General features: G+C 33.7%; 1 protein-coding gene across 6 annotated transcripts in view; it reads right to left on the reverse strand.

Annotated features, from left to right (window-relative positions):
- EPHA7 (EPH receptor A7) overlaps positions 1 to 22,066 on the reverse strand; it is a 159,464-nt gene that overhangs the window by 19,403 nt on the left and 117,995 nt on the right. Inside the window, exons 6-11 of one of the 6 annotated variants that reach the window (XM_040983091.1) lie at positions 10,871 to 10,995; positions 8,219 to 8,402; positions 5,232 to 5,340; positions 4,564 to 4,623; positions 2,198 to 2,202; positions 216 to 341 (exon numbers count right to left, since the gene is read on the reverse strand). In XM_040983091.1, coding sequence (XP_040839025.1) covers positions 216 to 341; positions 2,198 to 2,202; positions 4,564 to 4,623; positions 5,232 to 5,340; positions 8,219 to 8,402; positions 10,871 to 10,995 — 609 coding nt within the window. Of the gene's footprint in view, positions 1 to 215; positions 342 to 816; positions 1,644 to 2,197; positions 2,203 to 4,563; positions 4,624 to 5,231; positions 5,341 to 8,218; positions 8,403 to 10,870; positions 10,996 to 22,066 lie in introns of those variants that run through there. The other 5 variants (XM_040983089.1, XM_040983088.1, XM_040983086.1 and 2 more) reach the window with 5 other exon arrangements.

The following is a 22,066-nucleotide window of genomic DNA, read 5'->3' on the forward strand; positions in this document are numbered from 1 at the left end:
AGAAAATCAGATATATACAGATTCTCTGCTACATGGTTCTTTTTCATTTTTTCCCTTAAGATTTCATAAACAAGTGCAGCCTCATTGCTTCCAACAGTTTAGGCAAATTTAAAAGTTCTATACTTGAAGGATAATTATTTGCCTGTCATTATGATGTATGACTTTCGATCTTGGCTAAATGGAACAGCCTAAAAAGGAAGCTACAACAGTCTTACCTGCACCAATCACACGTTCAATTTTAATACAGGAGGCATCTAGCTCCTTGGCGAATTGATGGACAGCTCTATTTGGGTCTTCATAGGTTTCAGGGTCAATGTAGGTTTTGGTGCCTGGAAATTTAACTGTAATGATGTAAGAAAGCATGACTGTGATGAAGCAAAGCACTTATTGTGCAGTCAGCCCAGGAATTTCATTATGCAGAGTGCTCCTTGGAACAGTGAACTTGCTTCCACATCACCTGATTCACAGCGTCTTAACAGACTACTTCAGTCTGCTGCCGTATATGTATTATCTGCAAGCTTCTATAGGTAACATGGGATCCAGCTCATAGATTACTGGCTGAATTGCTTTTCCAGTAAATCAACAAAGTACATCCACCAAACTTTCTGACATGCCTTTCAGACTAGAAGTTTAATTAAATTCATTGCTATCATGGCTTAGTTTAAGCCATATTGAACTTTGTAATAGACTTGGAAACACATTTGTAAATGTATCAGTCAATCAATCAATCAAATTAATACACTGGGAAAAGAAGACATTTCATTTACAGGTAGGCTACTACACTGACAGCAATATTAAAAACATTTAGACAGTTTACTTATTCTTTTGATTTATTTTTTTAAAGACCAACCACCGTTGACACATACACAAAATTAATACAAGTTATGAAGGATTGCTATCACACAATCAAAGAGAAATATTCTAAAAACAGTTTCATCTTCACCTTGAAAGGTAATAGAGGCCAGATGTACAAAGTACAGAGTAAAGTTATAAAATTTACAATATTCCTGGGTCTGTTCACCAAATATGACAGTGATTTAAAAAATTAATGGTTTATATGAACTTTCAGTTATAAGGCTTTGGAAGATCTTAACTGCTATGAGGAGGTAGCCAATATGCTTCACTAAAGGTAGTCAAAGTTTAAACAACACAGAATCATCTTAAAAAGCTAAAAATCTTAAAATGCACCCAGAAGCATGCAGGTAACAGATAATGATATGTCAACGTTAAATTAAATTCAATTACAATAATGAATACCAAATATAATCATTTGGCTAAAGACCACGATAGAGATAGGCATATATTTGGTAATATGAATGCAATGAAAAAACTACATTATATCCTCAGAAATTCTTTATTGTTTTTAACAAAGCCACTGAACAATCTTCTCATTAAAACTTACTATATGCAGAACAATGTATTTCCTTATATATTACACTGTAGCCTAACTGTGCTTGTCATCACATTCGGATTATATTTTAAATAAAATAAACATATAACCAACAAAAAAGCAGAATGTATAAAGGAAAATGGGACTTAAAAATCTTGATTTATTCTGCTGTAGTTGACTGTTTATCCAAAAGTGATTGTCTTAAATATTGTTGCAGTTTATAAAACTGACAGATGCTCATTTGTAACTAAAGCTGAACATGAAAAACAACACAAGCAGAAAAGAGAGAGGGGATAGAAAGAGAAAAGAGAGAAGAAGGAGGATAGGGAAGAGGGTGGGGGAAGAGAAAAAGAGAGAAGGGAAGAAAACAATAGGTTAACCTCCTAGATTGGCAGTCAGATGGATAATGAGCCATCTTCTCCCTTTTTATCCTCTCTTTCCTTCAATGTTTTCTTTCTTTTTTTTTCTTTTTGTTCTTGATAAGGGAGCTAGATTGGAGGTAACCTTCTGAATCTCAAATGGGTCTCTGATGGTTCTTTATTCAAGCTGTCATAAAATATTTTGACAGGCTAGAACTATTTTGGCATAAAACATATGAACTACTGCCCAGCTTGGATCCTAAGACATTGTTAGAAGAATTGGTAGAAGGAAACAAAATGTACATTGGAAATGCTTTACCGAACCCCTCCACCATGTTTGCATCTTTAAATGTAGTACTTGGGATCACAGAGAACTGAGAGCACTGGGCACCAATGATTGGACATTGGATTATTCAGTGACCTAAAAGCTAGTTACATGACTGCTTACGATGTCTATAAAAATCAGTTTTGCATCTTAGCACCTGGGAAAATTCTCCCAGAACAAAAAGAATAAAAGGCCACTGATTCATAAATAGCTGGTGACCACAAGTCTTATTTATACAGTCATCAAATCAAGTTAAATGTTGGTTCTCATCAAGTGACAGGATGTTTGCAAAAGAATTCTTCGATATACCATATCTTACCATAACAGGATATATTAAGTGAACTTCAGCTTTTGTTCATTATTCATTTTAAAACCAATGCTTTGAAACAAAGAGCTAGTTTACAAATATTTTAATATTCATAATTTCTGCTGCTTATGCCAATTTAAAAGTATGAGTTATTTTGTGTTTTACTACCTTACATTTCTCATGAACACTAAATATCTTAAACACACAATAGAAATTTTGCTATGGCAATGAAAACACATTTACATACAGCGAACATATTCAGATTCTTTCTTTGTAAATATGACATGCAACTTTATTCATCATGATTACAAATCAGATGTGAAATGAGAAAAAAGTGAGTAGCATCAAAATGCTGAAACTGAGAGATGACACCTAAGCATGAGGCTACGCAGGGAGTTCTAGACAAGCCCTGTTTAAATTTACTTCCTGCATTAACCTTCAAGTTAAAAGCAAATAAGCCAATCTGTATTTGATAACTTGGAAATGATTTAGATACATTCAATAAATAAAAGTAAGGTGATAGACTCAAGAAGGTAGAATTACATAATGTCACCATTAAATTATTCACTTATGGGTAGGGTCAAGAAATTCTACCCATTATTTTCTTAAATTACATGTCAGTATACATTTTATACTGTAAATAAAATTTTAGGTTTTCAAGTTTTGATCCTCTCCTTCCTGTCTCTGAAAGTATTAAAATTAGTTTTCCTTCTCTCGAAAGTGGAAAAAAATATATAACCTTTACTTTTCTGTACTTTGCCTAAGAGACACCCTGAGGTGCTCCCATTACCCAAGTTTGTCACAGGAAAATCTCTGTGAAATCAACCACAGAATGTTTGGCTAGTCTGATCCTATCATATATTCCCAGGCAGGGTAGCGGGATCACTTGAATTCAATCAATCAGGGATAGACTCAAATTTTGTGAGACTTGAACATTATACAGTTTGGGACACCCTCTTTAAGAAAGTGATTTATACGTATATACACAAAATGACTAGGCAACTGCTGGGCTGGGCAAGCAGTTCATGAAAATGAGGGACCTTGAGGTTTAAACCTCTTGATAAAGCCACCTCTGGTAACATTTTTACTTCCATTTGCAGTATTCCATGTACTCTCCTGCCTTCAGTAGCTGAAATTCTACCGCATTCCATTTTAAATTTGAGGTTTTCTTTCATAAATTGACATCAAGATAACCACTGACCCAAGGGATACCAATATATAGAAGAAATGTAGGAATGTTAACAAAAGCACCCACAGTCTCTGTATTTAAACCACACATTGCCATTTGAGCTTTAAAAATACGAAGCACTCTTGCTTGGTGTTTACATAGGACTTTAAATAAGTAAGTGATAATAATTTCTTTACTACTGACAGGAGAATTTGATAAATCTTGCAATAAAAAAGTAATCCTTGTATCAATTATGAGAAATCTGTGTAAAAATTTAGTCAAGATGATAGGTATTAAGAAAATAAATTATTTAACATTTGCAAGGATTAAAAATAATAGGTATAGCTAAGAGTTTCATCAACATGTAAACACATCGCTTGAGTGTTAGGTCTTGTTATTTGCACAAAGTTAGAGTGTTTTGTGCTTATTTGCCATCAACACTAATAAAAATAATGGCGCTCGTGTCCATATTCCTTGGGTATCTATGTACCTTTCTGAATACGATTTCTGAAAGGAACATTAGCGGATAACTTAGGCCATGGGAAGACATCGGAGAACATCAGCATCCCATGGCTATTCTATTCCCATTCCGTGGAATATCTCTTCAGTAATAGACACTGTACAGTAGCTGAAGAGAAAGAGGCTTCTTAGCAGGTAGCCTTTTAGGCTACTTTAAAGTAATATTCTATTGTCAGAAGAGGTATATATGTAACATGCAATGGAATATTACTTTAATAGTCAGAAATATATGGGAAAAAAGATGCAAAAGGAGAACTTTGGATGTAAACTGTGCTGATATCCAACAGCTACATTACATTTCTCAATATATCCAATTTTTTAAAAATTCACATCTCATAACCTTCACTGTTAATATCCTGTTCAAATGTTTAAAGCAATATTTTGAGCTCATATGACTTCAGGTGTGATTTATTAGGAATTTTGTGTTCATACCAATACTGATAGACAGGTTTCTGCATTAATTGGGGTATATAATGATAAAGAAAAACCAAACACTTACAATGAAAGTAAAGTTCTTCATCCCCTTCTTGGTCAGCTTTGCTATAACCACAATGCCTGGAGAAAGCCAATAGTGACAGTGGAATCAATGTTCTTTATGGACTTAAGAGTTATTACAGTGCACTCCTGAGCATTTAGAAACATACTTAGAAAGAAGAGCTAAACAAAATGAAAACCTTTCATTTCTGTATTTATGAGCTCACTTAGGCATGACACAGCAGCTCACATAGTTACAAATACAAAATATTAGTGTGAGACAAAACAAGAATTGTTTTTGTGTAATTTATCAATGAGTGAATTTCTGTTTATAATACTTTCTGAAAAACTGTAATTTTCAATGTTTTCAAGTCTTTTAATCTAACAACTTAAAGAATAAACATTTTGCCAAATATCCTCTTCATTCATTATGAAATTCTAACTCAGAAAAAAATGAATAAAAATTTATCCGATAGAAGTTATAACACTGATTCTCACATAACAATAATCAAACTCATATTGGTTTGATCATCAGAGAATGTCATTTTATTGACCTCTAAAATTTTGTTTCAAAGAATACTGATGCTCATTATTTAAAATTCCTATAATACTAGATCAAAAATAGGTTGAAATAACTATAAAAATTATTAGTTTTTTTTTGTAGAGATTAGAACAGCTTTATATTCTACCTTCTTCCAATGATGAATCCAAAAACCATGAACACCAGGATGATGGTTCCTGCCACAGCAACCACAGCAATGATAATCACAGGATTCTGTTCACTGGAGACAGCTGTGGCTGTAAACACAATACCCAGGCTTAGAACATTTGATATCGTGCAGAAACTATGGAGGCTAACTAAAATATTAACTATTCTGGTTAAGTCCCTTTTGGCTTTAGTCATTACAGTGTAGCTATATAAATTTTAGTAAATTTTACTTTTATATTTTAAGGAAGTGGTAACAACAACACTTTCATCTCTTTTAGTTCTCCCAACTACTAAAGAAACTTCCCAATGCCTTATGGAAAACCATTTTCCTGCTTAGTTATGGAAAGCTTAGTTATGAATCAAGTCATAAAAACATTGCACTTGCTAGTGTCGATAAACTCCTGTATGTCTCTTGCAAGACACTTGATCTCTGTGCCTATTCAACTGGTATGTAAAATAGGAGCCAAAATCAACAACCTGTATATTTTTAAGACATATTGTGATACACTGACTTTTTTTTTACCTTAGATATTTATAGAAATCATAAAACTTATGATGTTAAAACTTCATAAATTTATATTCCTCTATATTGTTGTGAAAATTATCTGTATACATTTCAATAAAGTACACACTAAACGTATTTGAGAGGTATGGGGGGGTTGCTTAATTACAAAAAAGCAAGCTTTTCTTTAAACGCATTTTATCATTAGTTAATTGCATACAGTTCCTCTACAATACCAAGTGATTTTCCTATGCTAATTAAGGCAAGCCCAGCTGAATTTTTTAGAGAGTTTCTTTGGGAACAAGTATGTCATATGTCCTTTATGAAAGCCTATGATTCAAAATTCTTCAAAGTAATTCAAACTTTCTCACTTTAATTTTTCTAAATCAGTACTTTTTTTACCTCAACGTATCATATTTTCAATTCTAGTTTGTAAAATCATCAATCACATGAAACAGTAAAAGCATATATTGCAAGTAACTATCTGGTTGCAATATCAAGTAATAATACATAGCATCAGATTAATACAGAGTGCTTACTTGTGAAACAATTAACAGGTGTAATTTCTAAAAGCGGAATGGAAAATATCTTTCCTTATTGGCAACAAGAGACTGGGTCTCTAGAGAAGTCAGACACATACAGGAAGAGTTTGGCTCTCCAAAACATGCATTGTAAAGTTATTCTATTAGCCTTTCTCTAGTTTCTTTCTGTTTCCATTTGACAACTTATGTCTTAGTTTTGTACACATACTTATGCTAACAAGCGATAGCTCCTATGATAGAAAAAAAACCTAAAAATATCTCTGGTCTAAGCGCAAACAGGTTTAAAACACATGCCCTAATTAAGCATTTATTGATTTGCTTTCTAGAGGAACCTAACAAAACTTATACAAGAAAATGTCAGGTTTCAAATTCTAAAATTACACCCTTTATATAACAGAGAGGCTGATTTTAAGGGTGATTGTGTATTGTCTTCTTATGTACTTGATTTTTCATGTACAGTAAGAGAGAAAAAATTAATGTAGCAGTTCTACCCATGATGAAAGGAAAGATTATAAATACATATGTAGAAGTTCTTTCATTCATTCAGTGTACCCCGTGAGTCTAATTCTTACATTGTCTGAGGCGCAGTTCTTTCCTTACCTTCAGAATAGAGTTCAAGTGAGAAAAATCAACTCAGTTGGATGAGGAATCAAAATTGGGGCATAATGATTTATATGTTTTTTATCACTAGGACTACACTACAATTTGTACATAATTGACTTTTACTGTTAATATTTTTAATTGTTTCATTTACAATATAATTTGAATGTAAATTTCAAAGAAAATAATAATAATATTATTGTTCAAAAATTACAAAACCCATAGTTTCAATGCCACACAGAAGAGGATTCGAGCATGTACAATGGAATAATATGCTAAACTTCTTGTTTCAAATAGTTTTCCAGTCATTCCTTGGATTTAGCATGATCTTTCCCTTGCTTTGCTTCCTGGCACAAGTTTCCTAAAGCGCTGCTTACGTTGAGGCCTGTACTCCGCCAGAATTTAATTCTGTGGCCAAAATTTGTCTCCTAGTCTCTCTCTGACTATCCCACAGACTAGAGGAAGATTTGTGTCATGTATATGCATATTCTTAATTCTTATCCCTATACCCTGGGCTACCTCAATTGTTCTCCAAGAAGAGAAGCTTGTTCTTCACATTTTCTGCAGAATCCTGAAGGTCAAAGTTATTTCACATAATAACTAAAGTGTCATTTGCCCCCCTTTACATTTATTTGCTCATAAGAGCACAGCTTAATTTTCTAGAAGTCAAGATGTAGACTTGTAAAATGTAAAATGTTGGTACGTTTTTAAGTTTCCACTTAGAATGCCAAAGATGGCATACATGGAATCAAACTTTTATAAATAATTAAATAATTTAAATAATTAAATAATTAAAGTAATTAAATAATTACATAATTTAAATAAATAATTTAAATAATTAAAGTTTTTCATTTGAGACTTTTTGAGTTAGCTGTTAAACAGTGAAGTTATGCAGTTATATGACTTTAACATCACCACCTGTCTGCTCACATGTCCACCTGGGATAATGGAAGTGGAACTTGGATGGCTACCTTCACTGAGAGCACATTCTCAAGTCTACAAAAAATATTTTGGACTCAACATATCAGTTGAATGAACTATGCTTCCTTTTCTAACTTCTGCATGTAAATTTAAACAATTTAAATTTAAATCCAGTATGGGTCAAAGAGACTAACTTGCTTAATTATAGTTTTAACAATCCTGAACAAAACAACACATTTGAAACTGCTTTTCTGAATATCTGAGATGCACATAATATTGATGCACATAAATTTCACTTTATTTCACTTTGCAAGTGAAATTTATCTTGATTATCATTTCCAATACTGGAAAAATAGGCAAGAATTAATGAGAGTAAGAATTCAAACCAAAAGTGGTAATTACCTTCAAACATTTTACCTGTAGCTTCCTCCAGAGTAGCAACATCAAGTCTGGGACTGTAATTTCCATAACCAGCGGCAGTAAAAGCCCGGATCTGGAAAACATACACTGTGCCTGGTTTCAGGTTATTGATGGATGCTGAAGTGGACTTCGTTTTTAATGTTGAATAGGTCCTTTCCCTTTGATCCTGGGAACGATATTTACAGGGAATAGTTAATTGTTACAGCAACCACAAACAAATTAACTAATTCTTGCAACTTATATCCATATTCAGCAGTGTTTTCATAGAGGCTATTTTGTGAGACAATATAATGTCGAGTCATTTCTGTTATAAAGCAAAATAAAAGTGTGAAACTACCAATTTTGGTTTATAAATTTCAAAGACAATTAAGTTAAAATGCTAATGATGTTTTCAACTTTTGTTCTGTTGGCACATGGCACAGAGATGGGATTTGCCTGGTCATAGTATAATCAGATGTTGCAATGAGCACCGTGGGAGTGCACCTAGGAATTTGCGGTTCGTAAAGGACTTTATGTCACAACACAGTTCTCAAAACTTTTTTTGCGCTAAAAATTAAGAATTATAAATCACATAATTCAGTTTCATACAACCATCATCCTGCCATAGCAATGTTCAAATCACTTAGAATAAAATCACTCTGCATTGAATAGACACTTGTTAACAAAAATTGTTAATGTAAGAATTAAAATATGATTTATGCTATCAAAATTTTAATGACGTTAAATTTATTTTTTTGATGTGAAAGTAAAGCTCAAGCAAATTTATTAAAATACTACAGTTATGTTTTACATAACATTTCATCTTCCAAGCATGAGGTATGTTGTTATAAAATTACTGGAAATAAATATTAAAATTAAAACTTTCAGAAAATTTCATGAAGGCAATATTTAAATGAAGAAAATGTAAACATTCATTAGGTTTCACCCTATTTTGATTAAAATATAAAAATTTCACTTCATAGTATATCATTTTAAACAATTTTTTATTCAGTCTATAATAAAAACCTTTATCAAACATTATGCAACAGAGATATTATTTGCTGAAATCTGGAACTTCAGCCAGATTGATCAGAGATCACCATGATGTTGACAAAAACGTAAACACATAATTATGTCAGTTTAGAAGAAATGAAATGTGATCATAATCATGTATAAAACTCATAATTCAGACCAGCATTGTGGCCTGGAGAGTTAAGATGACACTTGCAAAACCTGCATCCACTCTGGCAGCCAGTTCAAGACCTTGCTAGGGAACTAGCAACAGATGGCCCAAGTGCTTCGAAGACTCCGAGGATGCTCCTGGATCCTGGGGAGTCAAATAGAAATGGAAGGGATTTCTGTCTTTCTGTCTCTCCCTCTCTCTGTGTAACTACTTCAAATAAATCTTAAAAAAATGTTGGTAATTATTAAGATGTGCTTACTTCAAAAGAATTATGCACAATCATAACAGATGATATACATATCACATGCTTGAAAATATTGAAGTTCTATTGTTTTTCCCAATAATTATTAATGTATAAATTTGCTGAATACAGATGTATTCTCTATCTTACAAAATAAAAATTAAGTATTTGTGTGGGTATACATCACAGCTTTCCAGTTTGTACTGTATGAAATTTCACTCCAATGAACATAATTTTCAAAATACATATTATGGTTTTTGCATCTGATACAATTCCAGGAAGGGCTAACACTATTACAACTCACTAGAGCACAAGTGCAACAAAAACAGAATCAGAAACCATGATTCCTCTACTAACTCATTCGGTGGCAAAATAAATGCATTCCCTTAAAAGTGAGACAAAGAAAACAAAACTTTGGTTATGAATTCATGAATTTGCTAAGTAAATAATTAAAAATATTTAAGGCTAACATGAATAATAAACCAACCTAATATTAGGATGTTTTCAAATGAAAAGAATATATCTGGTGCCAACATAACATATGCATTTCAACGTATTACATTAGAGTGACTCAATTAGTCTTTCCAAAGTGTTAGGACTAACATTCGTGTGTATAAATTTGTCTAAATAGTTAAACTAACTAAGTGTTTTAAGCATTTCACCCAATTCAGTTAAGTCAATACTGGTAACATGGAAAGCTCTTTTACTCTAGCAATAATAATTATTTTCCATGTTCATATACTGAGTCTGGTTATTCTGTGAGTTGGAGTCTTGATAGCGATTTAAGAAGGAATTTTCTATACTGCTTTATGGCCTTTTGGCTAAGATTATGTATAGAATTTTCTGTATTATTTTCTGTCTCTCTGCACTCACACTCAGATATATCACTCTTAACTAAAATTTAGCCAATTTAAGGAGATGAAAAAGTCAGCACTTGACTTTTTGTCATATCTGTTTTCAACTCATTGTAATCTAATTTATATATAAAAAATTGAATAAGCAAATACATATAAAACACCATTTTTGTGTGTATAACACAAAAACTTAGTAAATATCAATCACAACTACAATAAAGAACCACAGAAATGGTTACCAACAATAACTAAAATTAAATGCAAACTATTGAAGAAGCCCCCAAAAGCTGACAGCATGACCAGTTTCAGCCCACAGTGTGGTAGGATGGCACAGGACACACAGCACGTCATACTTTAAACCTGCTCTCAGCACTTACTTTCTCGTAATACTTGATTTCATATTCGGTGATGACTCCATTGGGATGCTCTGGTTCCTGCCAGGAAAGCTCCACACTCCGCTGCAGCACTCTCTCCTTCATTACTCCGCTCACTTGCGAGGGAGCTGTTTGGACAAGATGTGTCAATAAACAATGAGAAAATTCACTGGATGCCTCAAATCAAATGTCACAACTGATCAGTTCCACGCTGTGCCAGTTTCATTAAGGTAAAAGAAGGCACCTTTTCATAGCTTACAATTCAGAAACTAATGAATATTCAAACAGGACTTTATTACTGCTCATAAACCTTTACAGAAATTTAAATTAAAGTGCAAACAGCAGAAGATAGCATTGTTCAAGTTAGTGAAAAATGAAAATGGTGGGGCTGAAAATGACAGTTAACCAAATAAATGAATGCTAATTAAAACCAGAAAATATGATTTCAGATTAATATCTAGTAGTAAACTAAGTACAAACATTTACTTCATTTGCAACAGTAATACACTTTTTAAATGGAAAAAATAACAAGAATACACAAGAAAAAGCGTGTTAAATGGCTATTCAATTGTCATTTAAAGGAATCAAACTTTGTATGTTTCATGGGTATGTGCGCATGTGTGTATCTGAAGAATTGCAATTAACCTTGAGAAAAATTTTTATGCTTCATTAGGTCAAGATGTGCGAAAATGTAAAAGCTGCTGCAACTTAAATGTGAACATGAACACATGCATACTTATATAGCTCCTTGTACATATAATTAGTATATATATAACAGACTTCAGGCTTTGGTACAAAGTACTACAATCTTGTTTTTTACTCTACATGGATAATAATATGATTAGAGTCTCTTCATTCTAATTAGTGACATATCCTCTTTTTGGTAGCTTAGGCTGTGGAATGTAGCAAACTAATTTGCTCTGTCTAATTTGCTTGGTGATGATTAACTAGTTGTCTTCTCTGTCTAAATGAGTAGCTGCTCTGGCTTGGCTGAGTTTCAGTGAGCTCATTATGTTTCATGTATCATGCTCTATCTTATTCTGTAAAATATTTTCAGGCTGTTAATTTAATTTTCAGACGTCCGAAATTGTTAATAACCCTTCTGACAGAAAAGCAATTATATGGGACCGAAGCCATTTAAGCAAGGGTCTGATGTTTACCCCTTTGGTGTTATTTTGTTTCTTCCACTTCTTCGTGTTTACTTGTACCCATGTCCAGAATATACATTTTTCAGTTCTTTCTGGCTCGGTACTTTTGAAGGAAAGACACAGAAAATGAGTGGCCACCCCACCCCCTCCTCCCAGATTAGTAACAAAAATTACTGGGGCAGATTAAGTGGGATAATTTTCCCTGGAAGGGAATGTAGCTGAAAAGCATTCAATAGCACAGTTAAAGACTAAGCATGTTTCTGATATGTTTTCAATCATGCAAATATTTAAGAAGTATTCTTATTTTTAGTCACAACTTGGAAACCCTACAATGTGCAGTGCAAAACTTGTGAAAGAGACATACTCCCAGGTCTCCACCTAGAACATGCTAAGCCTTTCTCAGTGGACTGTTCTGTCCACCGGCTGCTGCCTGGGTCTATAGCCGTGGGAAAAATGCTTGTCAAGTAAATTGCAAGGTGACATTGCACTTCAAATTTTATCATCAATGACCTCATGTCGTCTGCACAATTCTTCAGAAGAATCTGTATTTGTACTTCAGTAGAAAAAAACAGAATGCATCACAGGTGAAAATACTGCAATGGTTAGCACAGCAAATTAATTAGCTGGGTTTCTGGTCTCCAATCAAGATTTATAATACATGTGTCCATTTCAAAATAAGTTGGTAGCAATTAGACAGGTAATATGAATATTTTTCTCAAGGTCATTTTCAAGTAACATCCGTAGTGTCTATCTTTCAAGTTTCAACACACTTTGGTTAGTTTCTATCCCTTGAGGATACAGAGAAGGAGACAGGGGATAGTGAGTTTTCTTATGCATATATACCTGAAAAATCTGATACATTGAAGCAAGTTTTCAGTATAAAATGAGACTTGATTTCTGCAAGTTATATGCTAAAACCACACTAATAATTTTATGCTGAATATAACACTTTTTTTTTTTATCAAAACCAGCAGATGTTCAGATACTTCACTTTTTTTTAAGATTTATTTGTTTTTATTAGAAAGTCAGATTTACAAAGAGAAGGAGAATCAGAGAAAGATCTTCCATCTGCTGGTTCAATTCCCAAGTGGCTGCAAGGGCTGGAACTGAGCCAGTCTGAAGCCAGGAGCCAACTGAGTTTCCCACAAAGGTTTGGGCCATCCTCAACTGCTTTCCAAGGCCACAAACAGGCAGCTAGATAGGAAGTGAAGCATCTGGGATCCAAACCAATGCCCATATGGGATCCAGGTGCTTCAAAGCGAGGGCTTTAGCCACCAGGCTACCAGCTAGGCGTGATAAAACAAAACAAACGACAAAAGACTTTTGTAGACAAAATTATAGTAATTGGTAAATGAGGGAAAAGACACCTAAAATATAATGGAAATTATATTTTGAAACTTATAGAATAAACAATACTGTATGCTGCAATGTAGTTTCCATCTTCTGTGCAAAAATCGTTATCAGTAAATGACTTCACTTCTGATTTTTGTCTATTTCCTTCTCTTTAGTTCTTAATTGTATCAAGTCACATGCTTTAAGAGGGTCAGAAACTGAAGTGCCAGTGCCTGCACCTTATGAACGAATTAACTGCATGCTAGATCAAATCTTTCTTTTTTGTCTTTCACCTTTTACAACGTTTCAATACAGAAAATCTGATTATACTTCCCTTGGGGTTCAATATGCTAGGAAGAAAGGACCTATGGCACACAGGATACGTAGCACACAGCAAAGATCATCTCTCATCTCATCACATTCTAACAAAGTCAGTTGTTTTCAGATAAAGTTATATGTTAAAGTAAATGAAAAAAGATATATGAATGCTGCTCTTCAAATACAATGATTTCTCTGATTCATGCATTTGTTCTACTAAATTAACTCAAGAATTTCACTACATCCGCTCATTCTTCTACTGATGTACTTAATTAACTATCCAACCTGAAGTTAATTAAAGAAACGTATCCAAATAAATAATGCCCATTTTAAAGAATCAATTATGTGTTAAGGCACTTAAATTGTAATTTTTATGAATATCAAAGTAAGATAAAATACATTCAGACTAAGACTGAGCTTTTACCAAGGAATAGCAACCAATAATAATTGTCTCAAAGTAGAAAATACAGAAAACAAATATTGCATATAGTGGACCTAATTAACATGAATTTTCAGTAGAATCTCTACCAAGTATTAATATTCATTTATCATCCAGCTTTTAGAAATATTCAAATATAAAAATAAACTTTAAGTGAGAAACTACAGGGTTTATTTTTGTGCTTAAACAGCACAGTAAGCAGAATGGCTCCAAAAAATATGTATGCCCTAATGTTGGAAACAAAGCAATTTTTAAATTACATGATAAAAAGGGCTATGGTAGTTATAATTATGGTTATATATATTAAAATAGATTCTCTTGGATTTTTCCCAGTGGGTTCAGTTAGTCTCATGAGTTTGAAAGGACATGGGCATTTCCCTATTCAGGGTCAAAGAGAAGCTACAGAACAATTCAAAGGGGTCCCAATCATGAAAAGGAATCAAGTCAACCATTGCAAAGTGGTCAAGTGTGAAATACTAGTAAATATGGGGAAGTAGGAATGAAAAGGAACCCTAAACAGGAAAGTGGGGGCATCAGTCCCATCATAACATGAATGACCTTGGAATTGGTTCTTCCCCAGAGTTTCAGAGGTTACACCAGGTAATAGGAATTTAGTGTGTGAAGACATCAGCAAGGGATTCAACTTGGCCTCCCCAGGTATAGACTCCAATGCACAAAAATAAGATGTAATAAATGAACACTGTCTAATGTGTGAGTATGTATGTGTGTGTGTGGTAATTTGTTATGGTGGCAATGAAGAACCACCCAACAGGATAAAGAAGTACGTAGACCCACAGAAACTTATATGAAGTATGTGAAAAGGGTTAGTGATACCAGTTCAGTAACAGGAGAAACCAAACTTTCTGTCAGAATTGCTTGGAGTACAGGAATTTGGATCTTGATTAAGACTCAAAGCACAAAATTTTATAGGATTTCCATTATATATTAAGAAGGAATTTTTTTTCCTTTGTGGTAGAATTTCAATGAATCTCATGATTTGATATCAGATTTAAAACCAATTTATTTTCACCAGTCATCATTTTTCCTACACTAAAATGACCTCACAGAATTTGAATTAAAAAAAAAAGTGTAAAGACATACTTTTTAAAATAACACAATGAGGAAAGATACATCAGTAGGTATGAAACATTACCAAATGGTAGTGTTTCTGACATTTGTTGAATTTCCATTAGGCAAATGTAGATGTAAAAATGAAGACATTTTTAGAATAGAGTCAATTGAAAATATGATAGCAAGAGAATAACAACCCTTCTCTAAAAGATAAGGAAAAAGTGCTAAGCATAATTAACAAGAAGCACTTTGTAGCAATCTTTTACAATAACAAATGTGTGTATTTTTAGGAGTTTCATATTTACACAATATTTAAACTTCTTACACTTATCAGCATGTTTTTATTTCTCATATGTAAGGACAGAAAGAGCCATATAAATTTATTGAGTAACAAAACACTACATTCTAAACTTATGTGTCCAGGTATGCTATTTTCAAATACAGCAACTCCATTTCGAGAGTATGTGACAGTATGTATGAAATGATTTTACTAAGCTTCAAATATCTTGGAACTAGGAAAAAGTTATTAACATGTCAGGAATAATAAGTAAAATAGTTTAGCTAAGAGTTATGGAATGCATAGAATCTGCTGTTTTTATAATAAAAAGACAATAAAAAGTAGATATCTGTCAAACTATCTCATTTGAGAAAAGCATAATCTGAGGCTAAGACATAAACCATTATCTTGCAACAAACTGTTAAGAAAAAACATCAATGCGAGAGCTGATTTTTTTTCAAAATTAGCATACCAATTAAGGTAATGTACTATCCAAAGTGTAAACCTATACACAAAATTCCATAAATATGTAACTGGATGTGTTTGTATATAGTCTCAAGGAACACTTACAAAAAGACAACTTGAGCAAGAACTAAGGTCAAAAATCTCAGTTTTGTGTAAAAAGGAGTACAACATTTAGTTGACAAAAACAGGAAAATGAAAGCATCCTGGACAGGATCCCAGTCAAGTACACATATGAGTTAAGTCAAAGTATTTTCAGTACAGTAATGAAATACATTGAACAAATATCACCCCCCAAAAAACATTATTCCTCAGTTCACTCAGCTAAGAACTGCCTTTTTGTTTTAAGCAATGATTGTAAAAATATTCTGACAATCTTACTGAGAATAAATTTTTCTTTGCTATAGTTGGGTAACTAGTAATTAATTATTTGGGTATTCAATTAAGTACTTGAGAAGTGAACACTTAGCAAAATCTGTAAGTACTAATGTTTCAATGGATAGAGAGATGAGGGCTGTGAAGAAACATATTACTGGCCAATAGACCTTAACATGCATTAAGGCTACTGCCAATCTTTGTTAAAGTGCTGAATAAAATATACAATAATAAAAAGTTAATTTGTATGTCTTGATACATTTTATATATATATACCAAGGAAATGCAGGGCAAACCAAGCTTGACAGCTGACTCATTGGGCAAATCCTCACCTTGCAAGTGCTAGGGTAAAACTAGCACCAGTTACCAGTTCACATGCCAGCTGCTCTACTTCCCATCCAGACTCCTGCTTATGATTTGGGAAACCAACAAAGGAAGACCCTAAGCCATGGGAGCCTGTACCCATGCGGGAGATCCAGAAGATGCTCCTATCTCCTGGCTTTAGATTAAATCAATACAGGTCTGGCCACTGTGGCCATTTGAGGAGCGAGCCAGTGGATAGAAGATCCTTCTCTATCTTCTTCTCTCTATACATCTATCTTTCTTATGAAACTAAATAAATTTTAAGAAGAAATATAAATGAACTATAACTATGGAAAAAAATAGTTCTAAATTAGTTTCCAGAACTAGCTGTGCTACTCATACAAGTCTAATTCCCCTGTGAGTGACTAACTGATGAGATAATAAGATGATTCAGAAAGACTAAAGAGTCCTTAATATGGAATCATTTATATAATTCACTTTTAATTAACAGTTCAGTTTATTTTTGCTGTTTTTTTTTTTAGTTTTGTCCTATCAGGATGTTTTTTAAATTTATAATTATGCATGTAATATGATATTTTATATGCCATTAGAGTTTTCAGAATGTATCTACCTACCTATTTATCACCTATCTTTACCAGTTACTACTTTTCTTTCCTACAATAGCCTTATGAGATATTATTGCTTTCTGTAGTTTATCAGTGAACAACCTGAACCTTACAGAAACTTAGTACCTTCCTCAGAAACTAGCAGATTTCAAAGTCAATTCACATTTTTCAATCCCCACTTCCAGTTTTTTTTCAACTACATTGCAATAATTCCATCTTCTGAACCTTTTAAAAAGCAGACAAAGCAGGAAGAAGCTGAGCAATCAATCCTTCATTTAATATTTATTGAGAATCCCTGATGTGCCAGGCTGTTATGTTTGGTTAGATAATGATTAAAAGACATTTAGAGATCTGCTCAGTAGGTACTAGTGTTAGAACCTCCAGATGTCAGAAAAGATTAGTGATTTTAAAAATGGCAAATGCATGTAGATGCTATAAGATTGAAAACCGCCAATGAGATAAAAATGAGACTCCTTCCCAAATTAGACTCCGTGTCACAGATGTGCCTTTCTTCAAAGCAACAATTATTAGCAGTTTCTTTCATATGGTTCCTGAGATAATCCAGGCATTTGCTGATGAATATTACCTCTGATTGCATAGCTAAAATATGTTTACTTTTGCTATTTACTCTGTATTGTATAATTTCTACAAGCTTACACGTAGAAAGCTATATTGATCTTTCATTAGCTGTATGATAACCTATTGTAAGCATATATATTGTCTACTTTGCCACACCTTTAACAGTATGATCATTCTCCATTGCACAAATTATGATGCAATAAAACTTCTGGTCAACTGTATCTAATATAAATACTCCAAAATAGCTGCAGGGACTTTAAAAAGTTTGAAAAAAACGGAATTGAAAGAAAACTTTATTTTGGTGAAAAAAAAAATGTTTTGAAAGCCATGTAATATGCATTACCAATGGACTTTTTGAAAACATCTCATTCCCATCGATTTCAAAAGTTTCAGATCAAAATAGTTATCGTTAAAATAGGTGTTGGTCTCCCATCTCAGTACTAACCAGGCCCAACCCTGCTTAGCTTCCGAGATCAGGTGCATTCAGGGTGGTATGGCCTCAGACATAAAATAGGTGTTGGTTTCATTTGAAAAGTGGAGACAGAGATAACAGGACAGTGAGAAAGAGAGTGATCTTCCATTCGCTGGGTCACTGCTCAATCCTACCAATGCAAGGAAGAGGAATTTAATGTGTGTGTATCTCACTGGGGTCAGGGAACAAGTGCTTGAGTTATCCTCAGTTGCACCTTGATTCTGATCAGCATGACATTAGAAGGGTAGAGACTGAAACTTAAGAACCCCAATATAAGATGACTGCTTATTTATTTGTTTTTACTGGAAAGGCAGGTGATAGAGATTCTCTATCTGCTCATTCACACCCGACTTAGCTGCAAGAGCCAGAGCTGAGTGCATCCAAGTCTCCAATGTGGGTTCAGGAGCCCAAGGTCTTGAGCCGTTTTTCACTGCTTTCCCAGGTCTTAAGTAGGGAGCTAGAAAGGAAGTGGAGCAGCTGAGATTCTAACTGGAGCTCAAATGGGATGCAAATGCCACAGATGGAGGCTTAGCTTGCTATGTCACTGTTTTGGCCCTACAAAATGACATCTTAACTACTCTGCGAAACATTTCCCTTCTAAACTCCACTGGACAGAAAAAGAAACAGTTTTAAAATTTACTAGTTTTAGGAAAAATACTGACATTTCAGAGCAGTATAGTACCTGCGGGTGAAAAGGGGAGGGGGGGAAGGTTATATGGACGGAACAGGCAAAATGAGGGCACTTAAAGTTTCAAATACAAGTGAGGGTAAATATAGTCATTTAAAATATTCTAGAACAATGTTTCTCAAAGAGCATACTGGCTACTCAACATGCAGCTGCAAGTTGCTGATCTATGAGTGGATGAGAAACTCATGTCAGATGTACTGCAGCTATGTCAGTAAGCACTTTCTCTTATTGCTCAGCTGGCTTTTTCATAGCAAGACTTTTTTTTTGATGAAAGAAACAATTTTGCTTTCTTCCCATCCTTTTATGTTTTTTGCAGCCTCTTTAAAGAATTTCTGTGTGGTACATGCTGCTTATGTGTCATACACTGGCATGCTGAGTAGCCATGTATTCTTAAAACTATCCTCAAATTACACCAAGTACTCTTCAGTGTTACATGTAAAATGTAAAAAGGCAAGACAACTCTAACAGAATTTTTCATTGATTTCTGATTATAGCTGCCTGCATTCATAACTTCAATGTAGTTAATTTTTTATGGCTGATTAAAGAATAAACAAAAAGTTCTATGGACTGCAAAGATGATGGGACCATTTTTGTTTACCTCCTTGGCATATTTTAAATGAAAAAAACAAAATGTGAATGTATAAAGCTTAAATGCAGTAAAGCATGATGAAAGATAAACCAAGTGTGAGCAATTTTTTGGTTGGTAGTAAAGATCAACACGCAAAAACATTTTTCCTATTGTCAAAAAACAACTTGTAAATCAGTGCTTGACTAGTGCAACTACCTATCAACGACGTTGCTAATGTATCTATGATTAATGAAAGATTACTTCACAGCAATTATGTAAGAATAAACACAGGTGAAAATTGGGTTTAACATTTTCTCTATTGTCTCCTCAAATGATTTTTCCTTGTTTCAGCAAATTTAGTATTAATTATTGTACTTGTCTATCTCCTTGCCCATTCCAATGCCCCTTTGAAGTTATGGTCTGAAAGGGCAGTAGAATCTAGCAGTAGAAAGGCTGGACTCCAAGAGTCATCAGTATTTGCAGGTGAATTTCACTGCTTATTTTCTGTGTGATCCTGAGTAAGAACTTCAACCTTCTTGTGCCTTGTTTTCTCAGATTTATAACAGGAGCAATCAACGTGCACATTTCATAATTGGATTGTTACAGAAATTGAAGCTTATAAATACATGCATAAAACTGATAAACATTCCTGGCACATGACCAGCATTTTTAAAATATTAGGCATTACACTGTGTGTTTGTTTCGCCAGTATTAAAACTACTGATGCCTGGGGCATATTCCGGACTACTCTGACGTTTAAGCTTCCACTTATGATTTTGGCAGCTTCTTTAAGACCTTGCTGCTCCAGTTCTGATCCGATTCTGGCTACTGAGCCTAGGTAGGCAGAGAATCATGTTGCAAGAACTAGGACCCTGAGAGACACAGGACATGCAGATAGAGCTCCTGTTGCTTGGTTTTAGTTTTGGCCAAACTTGGCCTTTTTTGTCACCCTGTCTTTTGCTCTGCTTTCCAAAATGATATATGAATTCCAATGTAGTAATATGTAATCATATTTTCTATAAATTTGCATATATCATTATGTGGTTAATTAAACTCATTATTTTGGCTGCCATTGATCTCAAGCTCTATTTATTTTAAACGTTTCAGAGTGAGTGGAGAAAGAGAGAAGCAGAGAAGAAGAGAGAAAGAGAGAGAGAGAGAGAGAAAAAGGAGCAAGAGAAATTGAAAATCTTATCCTCTGGTTCAATTAAAAAATATGCCTAAGCTTGGGTAACAATCAGGAGCTAGGAATTCAATCTCGGTTTCTGATGTGCCAGACAGGAATCCAACTAGTTGGTCCATCACTGCTGCATCCCACAGTGGATACTGATGCGAGGCTGGAGTAAGCGGATGGAACCGGATTCAACTCTTGAGCTATGATGTGGGATGCAGGCATCTTTACTAACCCAAATGCCTCTTCCCAAGAGCTATAAATTGTTATTGAATGTATTTGGCAGGGGTCTGAAACCCCTGCTTCCATACAAATTCATTTCCATAAGTTGTGCTTTGCAAAATTGTACTTAGAAAGAACACTATCCAGTTATTTTTCATTTATTTTCCAAAATCATTATTTTGGTGCTCCACAGAATTAATGTGATTTTAATTTGCCATTCTGCTAAGAACTGGATTATTGAAGAAAAAACAGAAAAGAAAATATGGAAAAGAAAGGAAAAGAGAATGAAAGGAAAAAGAAAGAAGAGGATAAGAAAAGGAAAGAAGCCTAAAGTAGATCAAAACTCACTAACATTACCTCATTTAAAATAGTGAAAAAAATTTTACCATCTCAGTTATTCCAAATACTCTAAATATATTACATCTGCAAGAGTATAAACTCAACAAATCCATATTACGGAATACAAAGTTCTCAATGTTTGTGAAGATTTGCTACTTTATTGTAAGAACTTACTATGGAATAAGGATTTATTTTAATGTATCTACAAAATACCCTTTGTCGGGATTGCAGATTGCAGGAGTGTTTTAATGCTTTGTACCATAAGCTAAAAGTTACTGACTAGAAAGTTAGACATAAATAAAAATTGCATTAAATTATTAATGCTGTATGATACCATATTGTAATATGACATTAATTTACAATATTTTAGTGTGAATATACAATTAATATAACTTCCTAGAATGGCTCTAAAGTAACTCAACTTATACCCTGGACTCAATTTTCTGCAGTGAGAAATATCTGGCTTATAATGAATGCTTATACATAGAGTTACTGATATATGAATAGGTTTGTTTCCAAAAGTTGCTCTGTAATTTAAATTGTCCTTTGGATTTCATTTACTACACAAACAATATTATAAATAGCAGATTTCCAAGTCAGCCCACAATATGTATTTCACCTAGAATATTGTTAAAATATTTTACATTTGTAAAGAAACAATTGTTTTTTTTTTTAAAGATTTATTTATTTTTTATTACTAAGTCAGATATACAGAGAGGATGAGAGACAGAGAGAAAGATCTTTCGTCCGATGATTCACTCTCCAAGTGACCACAATGGCCGGTGCTCTGCCGATGCAAAGCCAGGAGC

Source organism: Ochotona curzoniae, unplaced genomic scaffold (assembly GCF_017591425.1).
Source record: "Ochotona curzoniae isolate NIBS_2020 unplaced genomic scaffold, NIBS_Ocur_1.0 contig_3819, whole genome shotgun sequence".
Taxonomy (NCBI): Eukaryota; Metazoa; Chordata; class Mammalia; order Lagomorpha; family Ochotonidae; genus Ochotona; species Ochotona curzoniae.